Raw genomic sequence first — 22,060 nt, 5'->3', positions numbered from 1 at the left:
CTAATCCATTTCATTAAATTAAATTAAATTCCATTCCATTCCATTCCATTTCATTCTATTCCATTCTATTCTATTCATGGCAATGCATAGGATTGTGGAAATACATTTCTCCCATAATAAGACTAGGGTATGTAGGCCAACGCCTACATTTTAATCGTGAGTCAGGATTTAGGTCAGATTTATGACTTATCTCAGTCCAATATAATTATTTATTCTAGGGCTAGCTGTCTCATTAAAAAAAGACACTCCCTCTTTGTGCTCACTGACGCGCCTCCATTGTGCACAGTAGGTGGGACCATGCATTTCAGTGCACTATTCGTCACCAACACGACCCAGAGAACGTAGCCTAATGGCGCTTTGCTCAAACACCCCCTATGTGTGTGAGATGTAACTGCGTCTGAAGGCTGTGAGAGATAAGTGGAAAGTCCCTAACACTGGAAATCCCCTTTGTCTGCCTGGGCTTTTCCGCAATCTACATGAACTACATTAAGTTGGAGGACGTGATCTGTGCTTTGACAGCCTATAGAGTAAACATACCAACATATAATTGATTGTGAAGAAGGCTGAATGGCGCTGTTTGGACTGCCGCGGTTACCCTGATAGAAGTGGCAGAGGACTACCAGGAGCATCCTTAGGGCTTTGTTGGTGGTCTTAGTGTACAGGTAATATTCATTCATATTCTATATGTTTCTCTATCAATAATTGGAACTCACTTTCGTTTTAGCGTTTGAAATCTATATACTATAAGTCGTTGCATTGTTGTGTTTCTGGGGAGACAGACCGAGGTTGCGCACGTCGGTGGGCGCCATTGTTTACGAAGACGTCACCCTCAAGCAATTAAATATGGAATTAATAGTTAATGTTACATTGTAACTATGTTTATGACAATACTCGCGATGCAATGTTACAATGTTTCAAACGTTGCTGTCAGAGGAATGGACTAAGTAATTCGAACGTCAGTCAGCAGGCTCCTGTTACTGTCTTTTGTGTCAACTGCAGCGCTCACGATTCCCCGTGCTCTGACCAAAGTCTGCCAATATCGAAAGAACGACACTCCTTATTACATAGCTATTTAGAGGTTATTCTACAATTACATTATGCGCCTTCAAGGTAGGCTATACTGTAATTGATGAAGGATGCTTGAAAAGTTTGTTGTCACTGTACATGTATACACTGTATATTATATGCACCATCTTATTTTATCACATTGTAGTTAGGTACCTCTTCAATAACATCATAAGAGCCTATTGTTATGTTATAAGTCATGTCTGACTGACAAGTTCCTGTTTCAATGGTCCTCCAATTTGACAAATGGAAAGAACTGTTATGGTTTTTAATAGTTCCATTCTGTGCAATTCTTATGCATCAATCATGGCCAGTATTATCGAAGCATGACTTTTCTGTCATGGTGGTTGTGAGTGGGCCTTTTTTTTTAAACTAGCCCCTGCCTACAGCTGTTCTTTGGCTTAGGGTCTGAAAAATCACCATCAGCTTGTAGAGGGTGCCTCAGTCCCATTGGGGCAACAGAGGTTGTGGGGGAATTCTAACTTGGAAAAGAACACAAAAGCTGTTTGTCTTTAGTCATGACCCCCCCTTTTCTAGTATTAGAAGTGTCCCATATAGTCCAGTGATCAGAACCACTTGCTGCCAATGAAACCAACCAACAACTGTTTTCCTACTCTTCAGTTCTGCATTGGTACACGTTACATCTGGTGAACACCATGTCCCAGGGACAGAATTTCCTGCCCAAGTTCCTCTTTGTGAGTAACCTGCTGAAAGCGGTCAAGATCCGGGAGCGGGTGCCCAACGATGTAGTGAAGCCGGCGGGCAGTGAAAGCCTGATGCACCACCTGCGGGGCATGCACCGGTACACACTGGAGATGATCAGCATGAGCCAGTTCCCTCAGGCCTTCCAACAGGTCATTCAGGCAGCCATCTTGGACAGGGCCATGCAGAGCTCCCTAGAGCAGGAGAAGAAGCTCAACTGGTGCCTCGAGGTCAAGAAAATGGTACCACTGAGGACCAATGGTAATGTATTAGTTTGGTTTGGGTTTCTGTTCCCCTTGTTGGTCATTCTAGTAGGAAGGTAGGAGGTATTTGTCAAATGAGTTTAAAAGACCCTGACACTGAAGATCATTTTTTCAGCAGAGTAACTTGGGGGGAGGGGGGGAGGATTTGTGTCACTTTTAGAATGACCATTATCAGCTCTTGATTTGACTGTTACCTAACATGACTCTGAAGATTTACAGTACAGTCTTTGTAGATCATAACGTCTAGGGTAATTATGTGGGACATCCCAAAGCAGAAATTCTATGATGTCATACTGATAATTTCCCCTCCATTGTTCTAAAGACCATGTTGACCGAGTTAATTCTGTTGACAAATTCAAACTCTGTAAAGATTTGTTTCTGTCTGCTTTGCAGTGGAGGTTTAGGTATACCCCTTCTCTCAATAAGTAGCTAAGTGAGTGGGACCTTTATTCACAAATCATACAACGAACAACCCCACTTGTCTTGACTCACACGCGGGTTAGTTACCATGTCAATCATGTCATTTCATTGAATCATTGCAAAGATGGAATGTTATTGTCAGGTGGATATATAACCAGGTTATTAGGTGTATTGTCTTATTGAGGGTAATATCTTATCAATGTAAGCTGCCTATTTCTCAGGTCCAGATGCTAGAATATGCATATAATTGACAGAGTAGGATAGAAAACACTCTAAAGTTTCCAAAACTGTCAAAATATTGTCTGTGAGTATAACAGAACTGATTTTGCAGGCGAAAACCTGAGGAAATCCAACCCGGAAGTGCCTTTTATTTTGAAAAATCACTGTTCCATTGCCTGCCTTTTGTCCATTTAAAGGGATATCAACCAGATTCCTTTTCCTATGGCTTCCTCAGGGTGTGAACAGTCTTTAGACATAGTTTCAAGCTTTTATTCTGAAAAATGAGCGAGATTTATCAAATCGTGTCAGTGGATAGCTGAATGTTCTTCCATTAGTTCATGCGTGCGAAAGTTGTAGCTCAACATTTTCTTTATCTCTGTTATTGAATAGTTTACCGTCCAGTTGAAATATTATCGATTATTTATGTTAAAAACAACCTGAGGATTGATTATTAAAAACGTTTGACATGTTTCTATGAACTTTACGGATACTATTTGGAATTTTCGTCAACCCTTGCTGACCTGCCTAAGGCTGTGGAATACTGAACATAACACGCCAAACAAATGGAGGTTTTTTGATATAAAAATAATCTTTATCGAACAAAAGGAACATTTATTGTGTAACTGGGAGTCTCGTGAGTGCAAACATCCGAAGATCATCAAAGGTAAGTGATTAATTTTATTGCTTTTCTGACTTTCGTGACCAATCTACATTGCTGCTAGGTGTTCGTAATGTTTTGTCTAGTGATCGATAAACTCACACAAACGCTTGGATTGCTTTCGCTGTAAAGCATATTTTCAAAATCGGACACGACAGGTGGATTAACAAGAAGCTAAGCTGTGTTTTGCTATATTGCACTTGTGATTTCATGAATATAAATATTTTTAGCAATTTTTTGGGAATTTGGCGCTCTGCAATTCAGCGGTTGTTGATGAAATGATCCCGCTAAAGGGATCCGTGCGTCAAGAAGTCACACCATAGTAACAGTACATGAAACGTGAATCAAAGGCTATTGTCTTTTCCCTATATGTTGAAACTACAGTATTTCCAGTAAAATTATAGTGATTAGAGAAGTTTGTCTTCCTGTAAATCCAATCCAGAAAGACCCTTGACATGATACATATTTCCTTTCTATTGAGTGAGTGGAATTTCCTCATATAAGTCTCTGGAGGGCCCACCCATGCCTTAATTTGGAAAATATAAAAGTCTCTGGAGGGCCCAGCCAGGCCTTAATTTGGAAAATATAGAAGTCTCTGGAGGGCCCAGCCAGGCCTTGATTTGGGAAATATAGAAGTCTCTGCAGAGCCCAGCCAGACCTTGATTTAGAAAATATAGAAGTCTCTGGAGGGCCCAGCCAGACCTTGATTTAGAAAATATAGAAGTCTCTGGAGGGCCCAGCCAGACCTTGATTTAGAAAATATAGAAGTCTCTGGAGGGCCCAGCCAGACCTTGATTTAGAAAATATAGAAGTCTCTGGAGGGCCCAGCCAGACCTTGATTTGGGAAATATTGGTAAAGAGTAGCTTTTCCTATGAATGACATAGCAGCCATGACTTTCAGACTGAGGAGGACCACTCTGTCTGTTGCTGGCTGGCTGGCTGCTGACTCACTGGAATGAATCCATTGCGTAAGGTGACTGGTGAATAAGGACAGGAGAGGTAGAGGACTAGAGGAGGACAGGACAGGACCGGAGAGGTAGAGGAGGACAGGAGAGGTAGAGGATGTAGACCTTGTGCTGGAAACAATAACATATGCAGTTTTGTCACACAACGCAATGCCACAGATGTCTTAAGTTTTGAGTGTGCAATTAGCATGTTGATTGCAGGAATGTCCACCAGAGCTGTTTTCAAAGAATTAAATGTTCATTTCTCTGTCATAACCCACCTCTGTCATAACCCACCTAAAGTTGTTTTATAGGATTTGGCAGTACGTCCAACCGGGCTCAAAACAACCGCAGACCACGTGTATGGCGTTGTGTGGGCGAGCAGTTTGCTGATGTCAACGTTGTGAACAGAGTGCCCCATAGTGGCGGTGGGGTTATGGTATGGGCAGGCATAAGCTACGGTAAACTAACACAATTTAATTTTATCGTGGTACCATGACGACATCCTGAAGCTCATTGTTGTGCTATTCATCCGCGACCATCACCTCATGTTTCAGCATGATAATCCACGGCCCCATGCCGCAAGCATCTGTACACAATTCCTGGAAGCTGAAAATGTCCCAGTTCTTCCATGGCCTGCATACTAACCAGACATGTCACACATTGAGCATGTTTGAGATGCTCTGGATCAACGTGTATGACAGCGTGTTCCAGTTTCCACCAATATCCAGCAACTTCACACAGCCATTGAAGAGGAATGGGACAACATTCCAGAGGCCACAATCAAGTCTGATCAAGTCTATGTGAAGGAGATGTGTCCTGCTGCATGAGGCAAAGGGTGGTCACACCAGATACTGACTGGTTTTCTGATCTACGCCCCTACTTTTTTTTTAAAGGGATCTGTGACCAACATATGCATATCTGTATTCCCAGTCATGGCGAAACCATAGATTAGGGCCTAATGCATTTATTTCAATTGACTGATTTCCTTATAACTCAGTAAATCTTTGAAATTGTTGCATGTTGCGTTTATATTTTTGTTCAGTATACACATGAGGATTCTGACAACACAACAAGCATAGTGTGTTTTTACCAGAAATGTGTGTTTTGTACAGTATGATTCAACCTCCAGATGGAACATGATCAAGGTGAGCTGAGCGGAAGTTTGTTGTTGCTCGGTTGGAATGTTCCCTTTACTGACGGAAGAAAGCTATTGCTCCAATTATACCTCAAATTGTTGAAAGAATAGTAATCAAAAAACATAATTTTTACTTTTTCAAATTGTATTACGTAGTTATAATAGTAATGTAATGTACATATTACATAGTTATAATAGCAATGTACATATTACATAGTTATAATAGCAATGTACATATTACATAGTTATAATAGCAATGTACATATTACATAGTTATAATACATACTACATAGTTATAATACATATTAGAGTTATAATACATATTACAGAGTTGTAGTATACCTATTATATAGTTATAATACCTATTACATGGTTATAAAACCTATTACATAGTTATAATAGTAATATACCTATTACATAGTTATAATACCTATTACATAGTTATAATAGTAATATACCTATTACATAGTTATTATAGTAATGCACATATTATACTTATAATAGTAATGTACATATTACATAGTTATAGTAGTAATATACATATTACGTAGTTATAATACCTATTACATAGTTATGATAGTAATGTACATATTACATAGTTATAATACATATTACATAGTTATCATAGTAATGTACATAGTTATAGTAGTAATATACATATTACATAGTTATAATACATATTACATAGTTATAATAGTAATATACATATTACATAGTTATAATACATATTACATAGTTATAATAGTAATGTGCATATTACATAGTTATAATAGTAATACACATATTACATAGTTATAATACCAATTACATAGTTATGATAGTAATGTACATATTACATAGTTATAGTAGTAATATACATATTACATAGTTATAGTAGTAATATACATACTACATAGTTATAGTAGTAATATACATATTACATAGTTATAGTAGTAATATACATATTACATAGTTATAGTAGTAATATACATATTACATAGTTATAGTAATAATATACATATTACATAGTTATAGTAGTAATATACATATTATATAGTTATAGTAGTAATATACATATTACATAGTTATGATAGTAAAATACATATTACATAGTTATAATAGTAATATACATATTACATAGTTATAGTAGTAATATACATATTACATAGTTATAATACCTATTACATAGTTACGATAGTAATTTACATATTACATAGTTATATTAGTAATATACATATTACATAGTTATAGTAGTAATATACATATTACATAGTTATGATAGTAAAATACATATTACATAGTTATAATAGTAATATACATATAACATAGTTGTAATAGTAATATACATATTACATAGTTATAATACCTATGACATAGTTATAATAATTTACATATTACATAGTTATAATACATATTGCATAGTTATAATAGTAATATACATATAACATAGTTGTAATAGTAATATACATATTACATAGTTATAATACCTATGACATAGTTATAATAATGTACATATTACATAGTTATAATACCTATTACATAGTTATAATAGTAATGTACATATTAGTTATAATACCTATTGCATAGTTATAGTAGTAATATACATATAAGATAGTTGTAATAGTAATGTACATATTACATAGTTATAATAGTAATGTAATATTACATAGTTTTAATACCTATGACATAGTTATAATAGTAATATACATATTACATAGTTATAGTAGTAATATACATATTACATAGTTATAATACCTATTACATAGTTATAATACCTATGACATAGTTATAATAATGTACATATTACATAGTTATAATACCTATTACATAGTTATAATAGTAATGTACATATTAGTTATAATACCTATTGCATAGTTATAGTAGTAATATACATATAACATAGTTGTAATAGTAATGTACATATTACATAGTTTTAATAGTAATGTAATATTACATAGTTATAATACCTATGACATAGTTATAATAGTAATGTACAGATTACATAGTTATAGTAGTAATACACATATTACATAGTTATAATACCTATTACATAGTTATAATACCTATTACATAGTTATAATACATTTTGCAGAGTTGTAATAGTAATGTACATATCACAGTTATAATAATGTACATAGTTATAATACATATTACATAGTTATAATAATGTACATAGTTATTATACATATTACATAGTTATAATTAAGCAATAACGCCCGAGGAGGTGTGGTGTATGGCCAATATACCATGGCTAAGGGCTGTTCTTACGCAAGAGGCAACACGGAGTGCCTGGACACAGCCCTTAGCCGTGGTATATTGGCCATATACCACAAATACCTTATTGCCTTATCACTATTATAAACTAGTTACCAACGTAATTAGACCAGTAAATTGTACTTTTTTGTCATACCCATGGTATACGGTCTGAGATACCATGGCTTTCAGCCAATCAACATTCAGGGCTCAAAACAACCAGTTTATAATACATATTTCATAGTTATAATAGTAATGCACATATTACAAGGGTATGATAGTGATACACATTACAAAGGTATAATATTTGAGAGCATACAGTATGTAAAAACAGCGCAACACAGTGTCCACCTCTACTGGTGTTTTCAGCACGCTGTCTACCTCTACTGGTGTTTTCAGTAAGCTGTCCACCTCTACTGGTGTTTTCAGCACGCTGTCCACCTCTACTGGTGTATTCGGCACGCTGTCTACCTCTACTGGTGTTTTCAGCACGCTGTCCACCTCTACTGGTGTATTCGGCACGCTGTCCACCTCTACTGGTGTATTCGGCACGCTGTCCACCTCTACTGGTGTATTCGGCACGCTGTCTACCTCTACTGGTGTTTTCAGCAAGCTGTCCACCTCTACTGGTGTTTTCAGCACGCTGTCCACCTCTACTGGTGTATTCGACACGCTGTCCACCTCTACTGGTGTATTCGACACACTGTCCACCTCTACTGGTGTTTTCAGCACGCTGTCCACCTCTACTGGTGTATTCGACACGCTGTCCACCTCTACTGGTGTTTTCAGCACGCCGTCCACCTCTACTTGTGTTTTCAGCAAGCTGTCCACCTCTACTGGTGTTTTCAGCACGCTGTCCACCTCTACTGGTGTTTTCAGCACGCTGTCCATCTCTACTGGTGTTTTCAGCACGCTGTCCACCTCTACTGGTGTTTTCAGCACGCCGTCCACCTCTACTGGTGTTTTCAGCAAGCCGTCCACCTCTACTGGTGTTTTCAGCACGCTGTCCACCTCTACTGGTGTTTTCAGCACGCTGTCCACCTCTACTGGTATTTCAGCACGCTGTCCACCTCTACTGGTGTATTCGACACGCTGTCCACCTCTACTGGTATTTCAGCACGCTGTCCACCTCTACTGGTGTATTCGACACGCTGTCCACCTCTACTGGTATTTCAGCACGCTGTCCACCTCTACTGGTGTATTCGACACGCTGTCCACCTCTACTGGTGTATTCGACACGCTGTCCACCTCTACTGGTGTTTTCAGCACGCTGTCCACCTCTACTGGTGTTTTCAGCACGCTGTCCACATCTACTGGTGTATTCGGCACGCTGTCCACCTCTACTGGTGTATTCGACACGCTGTCCACCTCTACTGGTGTATTCGACACGCTGTCCACCTCTACTGGTGTATTCGACACGCTGTCCACCTCTACTGGTGTATTCGACACGCTGTCCACCTCTATAGACCCAGACTGGTGTATTCAACATGGCGGAAGACAAAAAGAGGAAGGCAGAAGGTATTCAGTGTCAGAACTCAGAAATTCTTCTTTTAGGTAAAGAAATATGCGGGTGTAAAATACGAAAATGAGATCTCTATTGGTTGTTGGTGAAGCTCGTGAATAGAAAACATTCCAGCCGAGCCAAGTACCGCCCCTCTGGAAAGTCCAGGGCCACATGTCTCTGATGTCTCTGGAGTAGCTGACAAGGGGAAGAAAGAGTCAAATGGCAGCTTCACGGCACTTAGTCACAGAGAACCACAACCAGGGAAATTCCTCTCTTTGGTGTGGCAGGCAGCAGGGTATTTCAAATGCTTTAGGCCCATTTTGTTACAATGACAAAAAGACCCCACCTCCCTGCAGTAAGAGTCAAACGGTTTGTCTGCCAGATGGTTTATCATTGATTTCTTAAACTTGGATTAAAACCTGCAAATGCAACTTTACTTGATTTACTCATTTAGCCCATCTGTCACCCTCTCCAGTCATCACTGAAGGCTGTTTTTTCATTCTCTTATTTAGTTTAGGTTGTTTTAGTGTTAACGTGCCAAGGGAGCATATGACGGCCTAATTAAACTACAGTTAGAGTTTAAACCAATACTGTATGTGTCATTGGCCTAGTGGTCCAGTCTGTTTTAGCCATGTTGTATGGCATGATGACAAATGATGAAAGTACACCACACAAATCAACAGTGCTGATAGCCTGTGACATCATTTCCACTGTAAGGTGATGAATGGTGGTCAGATGTAACAAACCAACAGTGCTGATAGTCTGTGACATCAAACTTTCTCAGGCCGTTTTATATTTCCTCTGTAAGGTGATGAATGGTGGTCAGATATAACGGATGCCTAAAGAGTGCTGTGAGAGCTGCTCTGGAAATCCCCTCTCTTCTTTTCCTCCTTTTTCTCAGAGCGATACAGGTCTTTGTCGGCGATGGATAGTTTTGCTGTTAATAACTCGCAGTCTTACCTGTGGTGATGTGAAGATGGGAAGTTTGTATTTCACAAACACAGAATCATAGTAAAGAGTTGTATTAGTAACGGCACTGTAGATAAACTTACCCTCCACTCTACATGCCTGGATCAAACCAGATGGAACTCTACAAAGTTTGAATGCGTGAACATAATAAATTCTCAGCAACAAAAGAGTGATCAAATTAAGAGCCTACACCTGTATGTAATATCTACCCCCATATGTCATGGCTTTGTGTCTGTTGCAGGAGATGGGAACTGTCTTCTCCATGCTGCCTCTCAGTACATGCTGGGGGTGCAGGACACAGACCTGGTCCTGAGGAAGGCCCTGCACAGTGTGCTCAAGGAGACCGAAACAGGCAACTTTAGAGCCCGTTTCCAGACAGAGCTACTGCAGTCTCAGGAGTTCACCCAGACTGGCCTGCGTTACAGCACCATGGTGAGGAACGGAGGCCCCCTCTACGACCAGGGTTGTGTTTGAATAGCAGACCTCCTCTACGACCAGGATGGTGTTACTATAGCAGACCTCCTCTACGACCAGGATGGTGTTACGATAGCAGACCTCCTCTACAACCAGGATGGTGTTACTATAGTAGACCTCCTCTACGACCAGGATGGTGTTACTATAGCAGACCTCCTCTACGACCAGGATGGTGTTACTATAGCAGACCTCCTCTACGACCAGGATGGTGTTACGATAGCAGGCCTCCTCTACGACCAGGATTGTGTTTGAATAGCAGACCTCCTCTACGACCAGGATGGTGTTACTATAGCAGACCTCCTCTACGACCAGGATGGTGTTACTATAGCAGACCTCCTCTACGACCAGGATTGTGTTTGAATAGCAGACCTCCTCTACGACCAGGATGGTGTTACTATAGCAGACCTCCTCTACAACCAGGATGGTGTTACTATAGCAGACCTCCTCTACAACCAGGATGGTGTTACTATAGCAGACCTCCTCTACAACCAGGATGGTGTTACTATAGCAGACCTCCTCTACAACCAGGATGGTGTTACTATAGCAGACCTCCTCTACAACCAGGATGGTGTTTGAATAGCAGACCTCCTCTACGACCAGGATGGTGTTACTATAGCAGACCTCCTCTACGACCAGGATGGTGTTACTATAGCAGACCTCCTCTACAACCAGGATGGTGTTACTATAGCAGACCTCCTCTACAACCAGGATGGTGTTTGAATAGCAGACCTCCTCTACAACCAGGATGGTGTTACTATAGCAGACCTCCTCTACGACCAGGATTGTGTTTGAATAGCAGACCTCCTCTACGACCAGGATGGTGTTACTATAGCAGACCTCCTCTACGACCAGGATGGTGTTACTATAGCAGACCTCCTCTACGACCAGGATGGTGTTACTATAGCAGACCTCCTCTACGACCAGGATGGTGTTACTATAGCAGACCTCCTCTACGACCAGGATTGTGTTTGAATAGCAGACCTCCTCTACGACCAGGATGGTGTTACTATAGCAGACCTGGGCCTAAGTACATAACGTCAAATACTTGAAAAGTGTAGTAAGATGTGTGCTTGATTTAGTTTGGAGTTAGCATTTTGGGGACCAGGCAAACTAAATCAAGTGCAAACCAAGTATTTGAAAGTGTTTGACATATTCTGACCCAGGTATCACCTTTTAGTAGTATTGTCTGTTAGTAGTATCACCCAGGTATATTAGTAGTGTCATCTGTTAGTAGTATCACCCAGGTCTGTTAGTAGTATCACCTGTTAGTAGTATCACCCATGTCTGTTAGTAGTATTGCCCAGGTCTATTAGTAGTATCGCCCAGGTCTGTTAGTAGTATCACCCAGGTCTGTTAGTAGTATCACCTGTTAGTAGTATCACCCAGGTCTGTTAGTAGTATCACCTGTTACTAGTATCACCCAGGTCTGTTAGTAGTATCATCCAGGTCTGATAGTAGTATCACCTGTTACTAGTATCACCCAGGTCTGTTAGTAGTATCACCTGTTACTAGTATCACCCAGGTCTGTTAGTAGTATCACCTGTTACTAGTATCACCCAGGTATGTTAGTAGTATCACCTGTTACTAGTATCACCCATGTCTGTTAGTAGTATCACCTGTTACTAGTATCACCCAGGTCTGTTAGTAGTATCACCCAGGTGTGTTAGTAGTATCACCCAGCGATGTTAGTAGTATCACCCAGGTGTGTTAGTAGTATCACCCAGGTCTGTTAGTAGTATCACCCAGGTATGTTAGTAGTTTCACCCAGGTCTGTTAGTAGTTTCACCCAGGTCTGTTAGTAGTTTCACCCAGGTCTGTTAGTAGTATCACCCATGTCTGTTAGTAGTTTCACCCAGGTCTGTTAGTAGTATCACCCAGGTGTGTTAGTAGTATCACCCAGGTCTGTTAGTAGTATCACCCAGGTCTGTTAGTAGTATCACCCAGGTCTGTTAGTAGTATCACCTGTTGGTAGTATCACCCAGGTCTGTTAGTAGTATCACCCAGTTCTGTTAGTAGTATCACCTGTTGGTAGTATCACCAAGGGTGGTTAGTAGTATCACCCAGGTCTGTTAGTAGTATCACCTGTTAGTAGGATCATGATGTTTAAAGCAGCTAAATTGTTTGTAATTGATTATTCTTCTGTCAGAATTGGGAGGAGGAATGGGAGAAGATCATCAAGATGGCTTCGCCTGTGTCCAGCAGCAACGGGCTGCAGTTTGACTCCCTGGAGGACATGCACATCTTTATCCTCTCCAACATCCTCCGCAGGCCCATCATCGTCATCGCAGGTACAGCCTTTCTCAATGGAGCCTCTCATCACTCAGTTCATCAGAAGTTCAAACCCAGACGTATATGCAGTTTCTGTAGGTCTTTCTGTAGATTTGTCTACACCAGCAGTAGAATCAGTCAGTGTGCTGTCTTTTTGTAGGTTTGTCTACTACAGCAGTAGAAGCAGTCAGTGTGCTGTATTGTGTTCAGTGACTAACTCATGGCTGTATCCTTACAGACCAGGTGCTGCGCAGCATGAGGTCCTGCTCCTCCTTCTCTCCCCTCAATGTGGGGGGCATCTACCTGCCTTTGCACTGGCCTCCAAGGGAGTGCTACAAGTACCCCATAGTGCTCGGCTACGACTCCCAGCACTTTGCCCCCCTCATCACCATCAAAGACAGTGGCCCAGGTGTGAACAGTAACCGTCGTTGATAGATTACTGTGTTGAGAAGTGCTTGTAGGATGAGGGGGAATGTGACCTATCTTCCACATCTTACTAAATTGGATCATTTATTGTGCTGTTTTGGTGTACAGTGTCATTGTGTCCCAGAAAGGTGCTAGCTATATACTACTTACTGTTTATCATCATTATGACTGTGTGCCTCAGAGATCCGAGCAGTGCCGCTGATCAACCCGGGCCGCGGGGGCTTCGAGGAGCTCAACGTGCACTTCTTGATGGAGAAGGAGCAGACGCAGAAGGAGAGGCTTCTGAAGGACTACCTAATGCTGATGGAGATCCCTGTCATTGGACTGGGCTACGATACCACACGCATCATCAATGCTGCCAGGTGGGTGGGACGCTAGAGGCATGGAGAATGATAGAGAACAGGATGTAAAGCACTGTTTAAAAAGCACAATACAAATCTGTTTTTAAAAAGTATTTGTGGCATAATAGTACTTTATTTATTGGGGTGGGTCAAGTTGAGAACCAATTGTCATTATTGACGACCTGTCGGCCTGGCCAAGAGGTGTATAATTATCCTATCAGTAGTATTGAGTGTATTGCGTGCTGCCTTTCCCAGGCTGGATGAAGGGAACCTGCCTGAGGACATGAACCTGATGGAGGACTACCTCCAGTTGGTCAACCACGAGTACAAGCGCTGGCAGGAGGACAAGGACCAACTGTGGGCCGCCCCCCACCCCCATAGACCACCCCCCTTCTCCGTGTCTCAGCTGTCCCTCATCGAGATCCGATGTGCCACACCACGGTGCACCTTCTACGTCTCCGTGGACACCCAGCCACACTGCCACGAGTGCTTTGAGAAACGCCAGGGCCAGCCCAACGGGAGGATAGAGGCTGCCCCTACGAAAGGCGGTAGTCAGGCTTGTGAGCCGGGGTGTAGTAGTAGAGTACGGCCCAGCCCCCCTGGCTGCCTGGCGGTGTTATCCAGCCCGCTCTCCGTCGCTCCACCGCGCTCAGCGTCCTGCCGTTACAGCGAAACCCATGCCATGAAGTGCAAGATGCCTGGCTGCGTTTTCACCCGCAGCAAGGAGCACAATGGTCTGTGTGAACGCTGCTTTAACAGCCGGCAGAATGCACCAGGGAGGTGCGGCATGTGCCACCAGGAGGCCTTCAGGATATTTAACGGACTGTGCCCCCCGTGCTTCCAGAGTACTGGCACAGAGCGGGGCGAGGAGCCCCAGCCGCCGGCAGCAGCGTCCTCTTCTGGGTCATTATGGACCCAGCCCCCGCCCAGGGAATCTGAGTGCTCGGGCCGGCCCTGTAAGAGGTCGGGATGCCAGTTCTTTGGGACTCAACAGAAGTGTGGATTCTGCACCATCTGCTATATGGATTATCAGACCAACCACCGTAAGTCTAACCAGATGCTTGTTCTTAGTCATTTTAACAAGAAATGCTTTTCTTTTCATGTCCCAGCAAAATATATAGATTTAATCTAAAGGAATCAGGCCACATCAAAAGCCACAGCTGTCATGTCTTATCTGCGTCTACTTATGTCAGTATACTTAGAAACAACATGAAACTAACTCGATGTTTACACCAGACACAACTGGAAAAGCTGCAAATTCACCTGAATCTCAAGAATAGTTGATATTGTGTGTGGTCATATGTGAGTTTGACATGTGGTTTCTCTGGGTTTATCTCCTCCAGTAGCGACTCTTCCTCCTCCTGCTCCAATCCAGACTCGCCACGCGTCGGAGGCAGGCTTCCAGAATGCTTCGCGCTGTCAGGGCCCGGGGTGTAGGGCCATGGGCAATACCATGCTGGAGGGCTACTGTAACAAGTGCTTCTTTAACGAGCAGAGCTCCAGGTTCAACCAGAATGCTACCAGGGCTCCCAGTGCCCACTCCCCTCCGCTGGTCATGGTGAGTGTCTCCCTCCCTCTCACACAGGGCCCAGTGGCTGTACACCACATCTTGAATTGCAAATCAATTTTACAGTTTCAGAGTGTAGAATGATTTGTTTCCTCTTTGTTTTTCTCTATCTGCAGCGAACTGCTAAACCAGAACAAGACAGACCCAGACAGACCCAGACCCAGGCCACGTGCAGGTGGAATGGCTGCAGTAACTTCTCCCCCGGCTGCACAGACCTGTGTCCAGAGTGCCGGGCCACGCGGGGGCAGAGAGAGAGCCGCAGGGAGAGGGCAGGGGCACCTAAGGAGACGATGAAGCAGAGCTGTAAAGCCCAAGGCTGTGACCACTATGCCAACATAGAGAAGCAAGGCTTCTGTAACGAATGTGACCACTTTAAGCAGGTCTACATGGGGTGAGCCCAAAGGTTTGGGGAAGATTAAAATGGTTGTGCCACCATGCTAGTCAATGCATCTCTGAAACTAGTGACCATAAGGCCAGAAGCCCGTTTTAACATGTGCTCATGAAGAGAAAAGAGCAGGGGCAGTAGAAATGGCCGGCAGAATACCTCTTAGTGCAATTATTATTATCCCACGTGTACAGGATGAAAGGTGAGGTATACGTGTCAGACAACGGACAACGTGTACAGTATGTATCATGCTGGACTACTGATTGTATCTTGAAAAAAGCGCAATACGTAAGCTGCTTAATAATACGGCCAAGCAATTATCTATCAAGCAGCTAGTCACCGACACAATAATGTGATAAATTGCAGCTTTTGTTTAAGAACCTCATCGACCAAAATTCTGACAACTGCAAAGTTGTGCCAAAGCCATCACGACCACTAACAAAATGAGAGTTTGGTCAGTAGAAATGTGGTTTAAACAGGATTAGGTACAGTCAAAACTGTACCTACCTAGACAGCTAATGTACAGTATCTGAGCGATTGTGAGTGGGCAGGACCCTTAAGTACTGAATGGTGCTACTGGAACAGAAGTCAAACGTAGAGGTTATGTTACATGACAGAGAAAAACAGTAGTTAAAACTCAATAATATTCAACCTCAGTACAGATGCTGTTGTGTTCTTGTTTTCAACCTCTCCCACTGCCACATAGATGTCTACAGGCAGTACATATGTTGTTGTGTTCTTGTTTTCAACCTCTCCCACTGCCACATAGATGTCTACAGGCAGTACATATGTTGTTGTGTTCTTGTTTTCAACCTCTCCCACTGCCACATAGATGTCTACAGGCAGTACATATGTTATTGTGTTCTTGTTTTCAACCTCTCCCACTGCCACATAGATGTCTACAGGCAGTACATATGTTGTTGTGTTCTTGTTTGCTGTCGACCACTTTTTGTATCTCTACTGTAGAAGTCCAAGTTAGCGCTTGCCCTGAGAGTTGTACCACGTTACAGTATGTTCTATATGTGTTAATGCTGGGCAATTACCTTCACACAGACTCCTAGTTAATGAGTTACTTATAGATGAGAGCAGAGTTCAGTTGATCTCGTCTAAGGGGATTGCCAGTGAGGAAAGGAGTTTGTGTTTGGAGGTAAGGAAGGAGAACATAAAGGCAGGAGAAGTCCCCGTAGAGCTCAACACCTCATTCAGAGGAGGGAGGGAGGACGTTAACAAACACCTGTGGGGAAAAACAGCAACACAGCCCTTAGCTTGGTTCATACCTTGTAGCTGTGGCATGGCTGGACCCCAGGAAGAGTAGCTGCTGCTTTGGCTGCAGCTAATGGTGATCCATAATAAATACAAATACAAGCCTGCAGTAAAATACCTCACCACCCATAGAACCTGGCCTGCAGTATAGTACCTCTTTATCGTAGGGGCTCTGCTGAAACCTGCTGTGCTCACACGATGTCTCACTCTACTACTCTGTTTGATATAAAACTGGCATTCCTGTGTTTTCTTCTTTTAAACCTATATATTTGAACTGACATTTCCTTCCTGCCAAAAAACGTGCCATCGTCTACAAAGCATTGATTTGACCTCTTAACTAAGGCATCGTTGAAGTCTGTTCAATATGCATATCTGACATCTGTTCAATATGCATATCTGACATCTGTTCAATATGCATATCTGACATCAGTTAAATATGCATATCTGACATCTGTTCAATATGCATATCCGGCATCTGTTCAGTATGCATATCTGACATCTGTTCAGTATGCATATCTGACATCTGTTCAATATGCATATCTGACATCTGTTCAGTATGCATATCTGACATCTGTTCAGTATGCATATCTGACATCTGTTCAATATGCATTTCTGACATCTATTCAGTATGCATATCTGACATCTGTTCAATATGCATATCTGACATCTGTTCAGTATGCATATCTGACATCTGTTCAATATGCATATCTGACATCTGTTCAATATGCCTATCTGACGCCTGCAAAAAATGCATTTTGTTGATTAGGCTTATGGCAGCCTAGATATAGATCTGCGCTTTAAGCAGATGATACACATAATATAATATAATATGATATAATACAAGGGTAATTAGTTGTCAGTACATGCTCTTTGGTTATGGGTCTGAACCCCATTCAGACCACTACATACTGCACAATACTTAATAAGCTGCTCTGGTACTTTTCCTTGACATACATAGGGACATTCCAATGTTACACAAAACATGCAAAAGTTGTGAGACATTTTTGTGTAACCTGTCAATAATAGGGTATTGTATGAAAAGCTTTGTTTTGTTTGTTAAGTATTTATTAATATCAAATATCTGTACTGTGCGTTTCAATACGTATTTATATGTTGTCCTGAAATGAATTATTTTTATTAAGAAAACCTGACATTTTCTTGTTGCTTATTTCAATTGTGTGTGTGTGTGTGTGTTTGCACATAGGCGCGTCAAATTCTATAGAACATACACTACATGACCAAAAGTATGTGGACACCTACTTGTGGAACATCTAAGTTGGTCCCCCCCATTTCCTGCTATAACAGCCTCCACTCTTCTGGGAAGGCTTTTCAACAAGAGCATTAGTGAGGTTGGGCAATGGATGTTGGGTGATTAGGGCTGGCTCGCAGTCTGCTTTCCAATTCATCCCAAAGCTGTTCTATGGGGTTGAAGTCAGGGCTCTGTGCAGGCCAGTCAAGTTCTTCCACACTGATCTCGACAAACCATTTCTGTATGGACCTCGCTTTGTGTAAAGGGGCATTGTCATGCTGAAACAGGAAAGGGCCTTCCCTAAACTGTTGCCACAAAGTTGGAAAAACAGAGTTGTCTAGAATGTCATTGTATGCTGTGTCGTTAAGATTTCCCTTCACTGGAACTAAGGGGCCTAGCCCGAACCATGAAAAACAGTCCGACACCATTATTCCTCCTCCACCAAAATTTACAGTTGGCACTATGTATTGGGGCAGGTAGCGTTCTCCTGGCATCCGCCAAACCCAGATTCGTCCACCAGACTGCCAGATGGTGAAGTGTGATTCATCACTCCAGAGAACATGTTTACACAGCTCCAGAGTCCAATAGTGGTGAGCTTTACACCACTCAAGCCGACGTTTGGCATTGTGCATGGGGATCTTAGGCTTGTGTGCGTCTACTCGGCCATGGAAACCCATTTCATTAAGCTCCCGACGAACAGTTGTTGTGCTAACGTTGCTTCTAGAGGCGATTTGGAACTCGGTAGTGAGTGTTGCAACCGAGGACAGACGATTTTTACGCACCTCGTGCTTCAGCACTCGGCGGTCTCGTTCTGTGAGCTTGTGTGGCCTAACACTTCGCGGCTGAGCCGTTGTTGCTCCTAGACGTTTCCACTTCCCATAACATCTCTAGCATTTTATACACCTCTCAGCAACGGGTGTGGCTGAAATGGCCAAATCCACTAATTTGAAGGGAGGGGTGTCCACATACGATTGTGTTGATATATAGTGTATTTCTACATATCCCCACATTTCACACTTATGTAGATGACTGTATGTTGCTCAATGGTTAGTTGTAAAAAATGACATTCTGTGTTTTCTGTTTGTACAGTGATTTTATCACTAGATGTGTGGGGTGTTTTCCAGTGAAGACATACAGTATGGGACTGTGCCGAAGTGAAGTTAAACACTACCACACTGACTCTCTTAATTTAGCTAAACCATCCACATTACGTTTCCAAAGCATCTTGGTTCTCTCGCACACATACAGTACCAGTCAAAAGTTTGGACACACCTACACATTCAGGGGTTTTTCTTTATTTTTACTATTTTCTACATTGTAGAATAATAGTGAAGACATCAAAACTTTGAAATAGCATGTCATAACCAAAAAAGTGTTAAACAAATCAAATTATATTTTTGATTTTAGATTCTTCAAAGTTTGCCTTGATGACAGCTTTGCACACTCTTGGCATTTCTACCAGCTTCATGAGGAATGCTTTTCCAACAGTCTTGAAGGAGTTCTCACATATGCTGAGCACTTGTTGGCTGCTTTTCCTTCACTCTGCGGTCCAACTCATCCCAAACATCTCAACTGGGTTGAGGTTGGTGATTGTGGAGGCCAGGTCATCTGATGCAGCACTCCATCACTCTTCTTGGTTAAACAGCCGTTACACAGCCTGGAGGTGTGTTGGGTCATTGTCCTGTTGAAAAACAAATGATAGACTCACAAAGCGCAAACCAGGTGGGAAGGTGTATCGCTGCAGAATGGTGGTAGCCATGCTGGTTAAGTGTGCCTTGAATTCTAAATAAATCACTGACAGTGTCACCAGCAAAGCACCCCCACACCTTCACAACTCCTCCTCCATGCTTCGCGGTGGGAACCACACATGCGGAGTAGAGGTCGACCGATTATGATTTTTCAACGCCGATATTGATTATTGGAGGACCAAAAAAGCCGATACCGATTAATCGGCTGATTTTTAATAATGACAATTACAACAATACTGAATGAACACTTATTTTAACTTAATATAATACATCAATAAAATAAATTTAGCCTCAAATAAATAATGAAACATGTTCAATTTGGTTTAAATAATGCAAAAACAAAGTGTTGGAGAAGAAAGTAAAAGTGCAATATGTGCCATGTAAGAAAGCTAACGTTTAAATTCCTTGCTCAGAACATGAGACCATATGAAAGCTGGTGGTTCCTTTTAACATGAGTCTTCAATATTCCCAGGTAAGAAGTTTTAGGTTGTAGTTATTATAGGAATTATAGAACTATTTCTCTCTATACGATTTGTATTTCATATACCTTTGACTATTGGATGTTCTTATAGGCACTTTAGTATTGCCAGTGTAACAGTATAGCTTCCATCCCTCTCTTTGCCGCTACCTGGGCTCGAACCAGGAACACATCGACAACAGCCACCCTCAAAGCAGCATTACCCATGCAGAGCAAAGGGAACAACTACTCCAAGTCTCAGAGTGAGTGACGTTTGAAACGCTATTAGCGCGCACCCCGCTAACTAGCTAGCCATTTCACATCGGTTACACCTGCCTAATCTCTGGAGTTGATAGGCTTGAAGTCATAAACAGCAGAGCTGCTGGCAAAACGCACAAAATTGCTGTTTGAATGAATGCTTACGAGTCTGCTGGTGCCCACCATCGCTCAGTCAGACTGCTCTATCAAATCATAGACTTAATTATAACATAATAACACACAGAAATACGAGCCTTAGGTCATTAATATGGTCGAATCCGGGAAACTATCATCTCAAAAACAAAACATTTATTCTTTCAATGAAATACGGAACCGTTCCGTATTTTATCTAACGGGTGGCATCCATCAGTCTAAATATTCCTGTTACATTGCACAACCTTCAATGTTATGTCATAATTACGTAGAATTCTGGCAAATTAGTTCGCAATGAGCCAGGCGGCCCAAACTGTTGCATATACCCTGACTCTGCGTACAATGAACGCAAGAGAAGTGACACAATTTCACCTGGTTAATATTGCCTGCTAACCTGGATTTCGTTTAGCTAAATATGCAGGTTTAAAAATATATACTTCTGTGTATTGATTTTAAGAAAGGCATTGATGTTTTTTAGGTACACGTTGGAGCAACGACAGTCCTTTTTCGCAAATGCGCACTGCATCGATGATATGCAACGCAGGACACGCTAGATAAACTAGTAATATCATCAACCATGTGTAGTTATAACTAGTGATTATGATTGATTGTTTTTTATAAGATAAGTTTAATGCTAGCTAGCAACTTACCTTGGCTTCATACTGCATTCGCGTAACAGGCGGGCTCCTAGTGAGGCAGGTGGTTAGAGCGTTGGACTAGTTAACCGTAAGGTTGCAAGATTGAATCCCTGAGCTGACAAGGTAAAAATCTGTCATTCTGCTCCTGAACAAGACAGTTAACCCACCGTTCCTAGGCCGTCATTGAAAATAAGAATGTGTTGCCTAGTTAAATAAAGGTGTAAAAAAAAAAGGGAAAAAAGAAAGAAATCGGCAAAATTAGCGTCCAAAATTACCGATTTCCGATTGTTATGAAAACTTGAAATCGGCCCTAATTAATCGGCCATTCCGATTAATCAGTGGACCTCTAATGCGGAGATCATCTGTTCACCTACTCTGTGTCTCACAAAGAACCAAAAAGAACCAAAAATCTCAAATTTGGACTCATCAGACCAAAGGACAGATTTCCACCATTCTAATGTCCATTGCGCGTGTTTCTTGGCCCAAGCAAGTCTCTTCTTCTTATTGGTGTCCTTTTAGTAGTGGTTTCTTTGCAGCAATTCGACCACGAAGGCCTAATTCACACAGTCTACAGTCGTGGCCAAAAGTTTTGAGGATGACACAGATATTAATTTTCACAGTCTGCTGCCTCAGTTTGTATGATGGCAATTTGCATATACTCCAGAATGTTGTGAAGAGTGATCAGATGAATTGCAATTAATTGCAAAGTCCCTCTTTGC

At 41.7% G+C, this 22,060-nt stretch overlaps 1 protein-coding gene across 1 annotated transcript; it reads left to right on the top strand.

Annotated features, from left to right (window-relative positions):
• Nucleotides 1-331: 331 nt before the first annotated feature.
• Nucleotides 332-17,989, top strand: LOC120046845 (tumor necrosis factor alpha-induced protein 3-like). The gene is made up of 9 exons (XM_038992397.1): nt 332-662; nt 1,687-2,028; nt 10,356-10,546; nt 12,735-12,876; nt 13,095-13,265; nt 13,464-13,644; nt 13,879-14,666; nt 14,967-15,181; nt 15,307-17,989. The coding sequence occupies exons 2-9, from the start codon at nt 1,722-1,724 to the stop codon at nt 15,583-15,585; spliced, it is 2,274 nt and encodes a 757-aa protein (XP_038848325.1). The 5' UTR covers nt 332-662; nt 1,687-1,721; the 3' UTR covers nt 15,586-17,989.
• The last annotated feature ends 4,071 nt before the right edge of the window (nt 17,990-22,060 follow it).

This window comes from Salvelinus namaycush, chromosome 4 (genome assembly GCF_016432855.1).
Source record: "Salvelinus namaycush isolate Seneca chromosome 4, SaNama_1.0, whole genome shotgun sequence".
Classification (NCBI taxonomy): domain Eukaryota; kingdom Metazoa; phylum Chordata; class Actinopteri; order Salmoniformes; family Salmonidae; genus Salvelinus; species Salvelinus namaycush.
The sequence above is the reverse complement of the archived record's forward strand: the minus strand, read 5'-3'. Positions and strand labels throughout refer to the sequence as shown.

What these genes read in the sequence shown, in the direction of transcription:
- LOC120046845 (XM_038992397.1), top strand. Translation starts at nt 1,722, where the DNA reads ATGTCCCAGGGACAGAATTTCCTGCCCAAGTTCCTCTTTGTGAGTAAC. An exon ending in GCCCATCATCGTCATCGCAG is followed by an intron (nt 12,877 to 13,094) that starts GTACAGCCTTTC and finishes GTATCCTTACAG; the next exon opens with ACCAGGTGCTGCGCAGCATG. An exon ending in CGCATCATCAATGCTGCCAG is followed by an intron (nt 13,645 to 13,878) that starts GTGGGTGGGACG and finishes TGCCTTTCCCAG; the next exon opens with GCTGGATGAAGGGAACCTGC.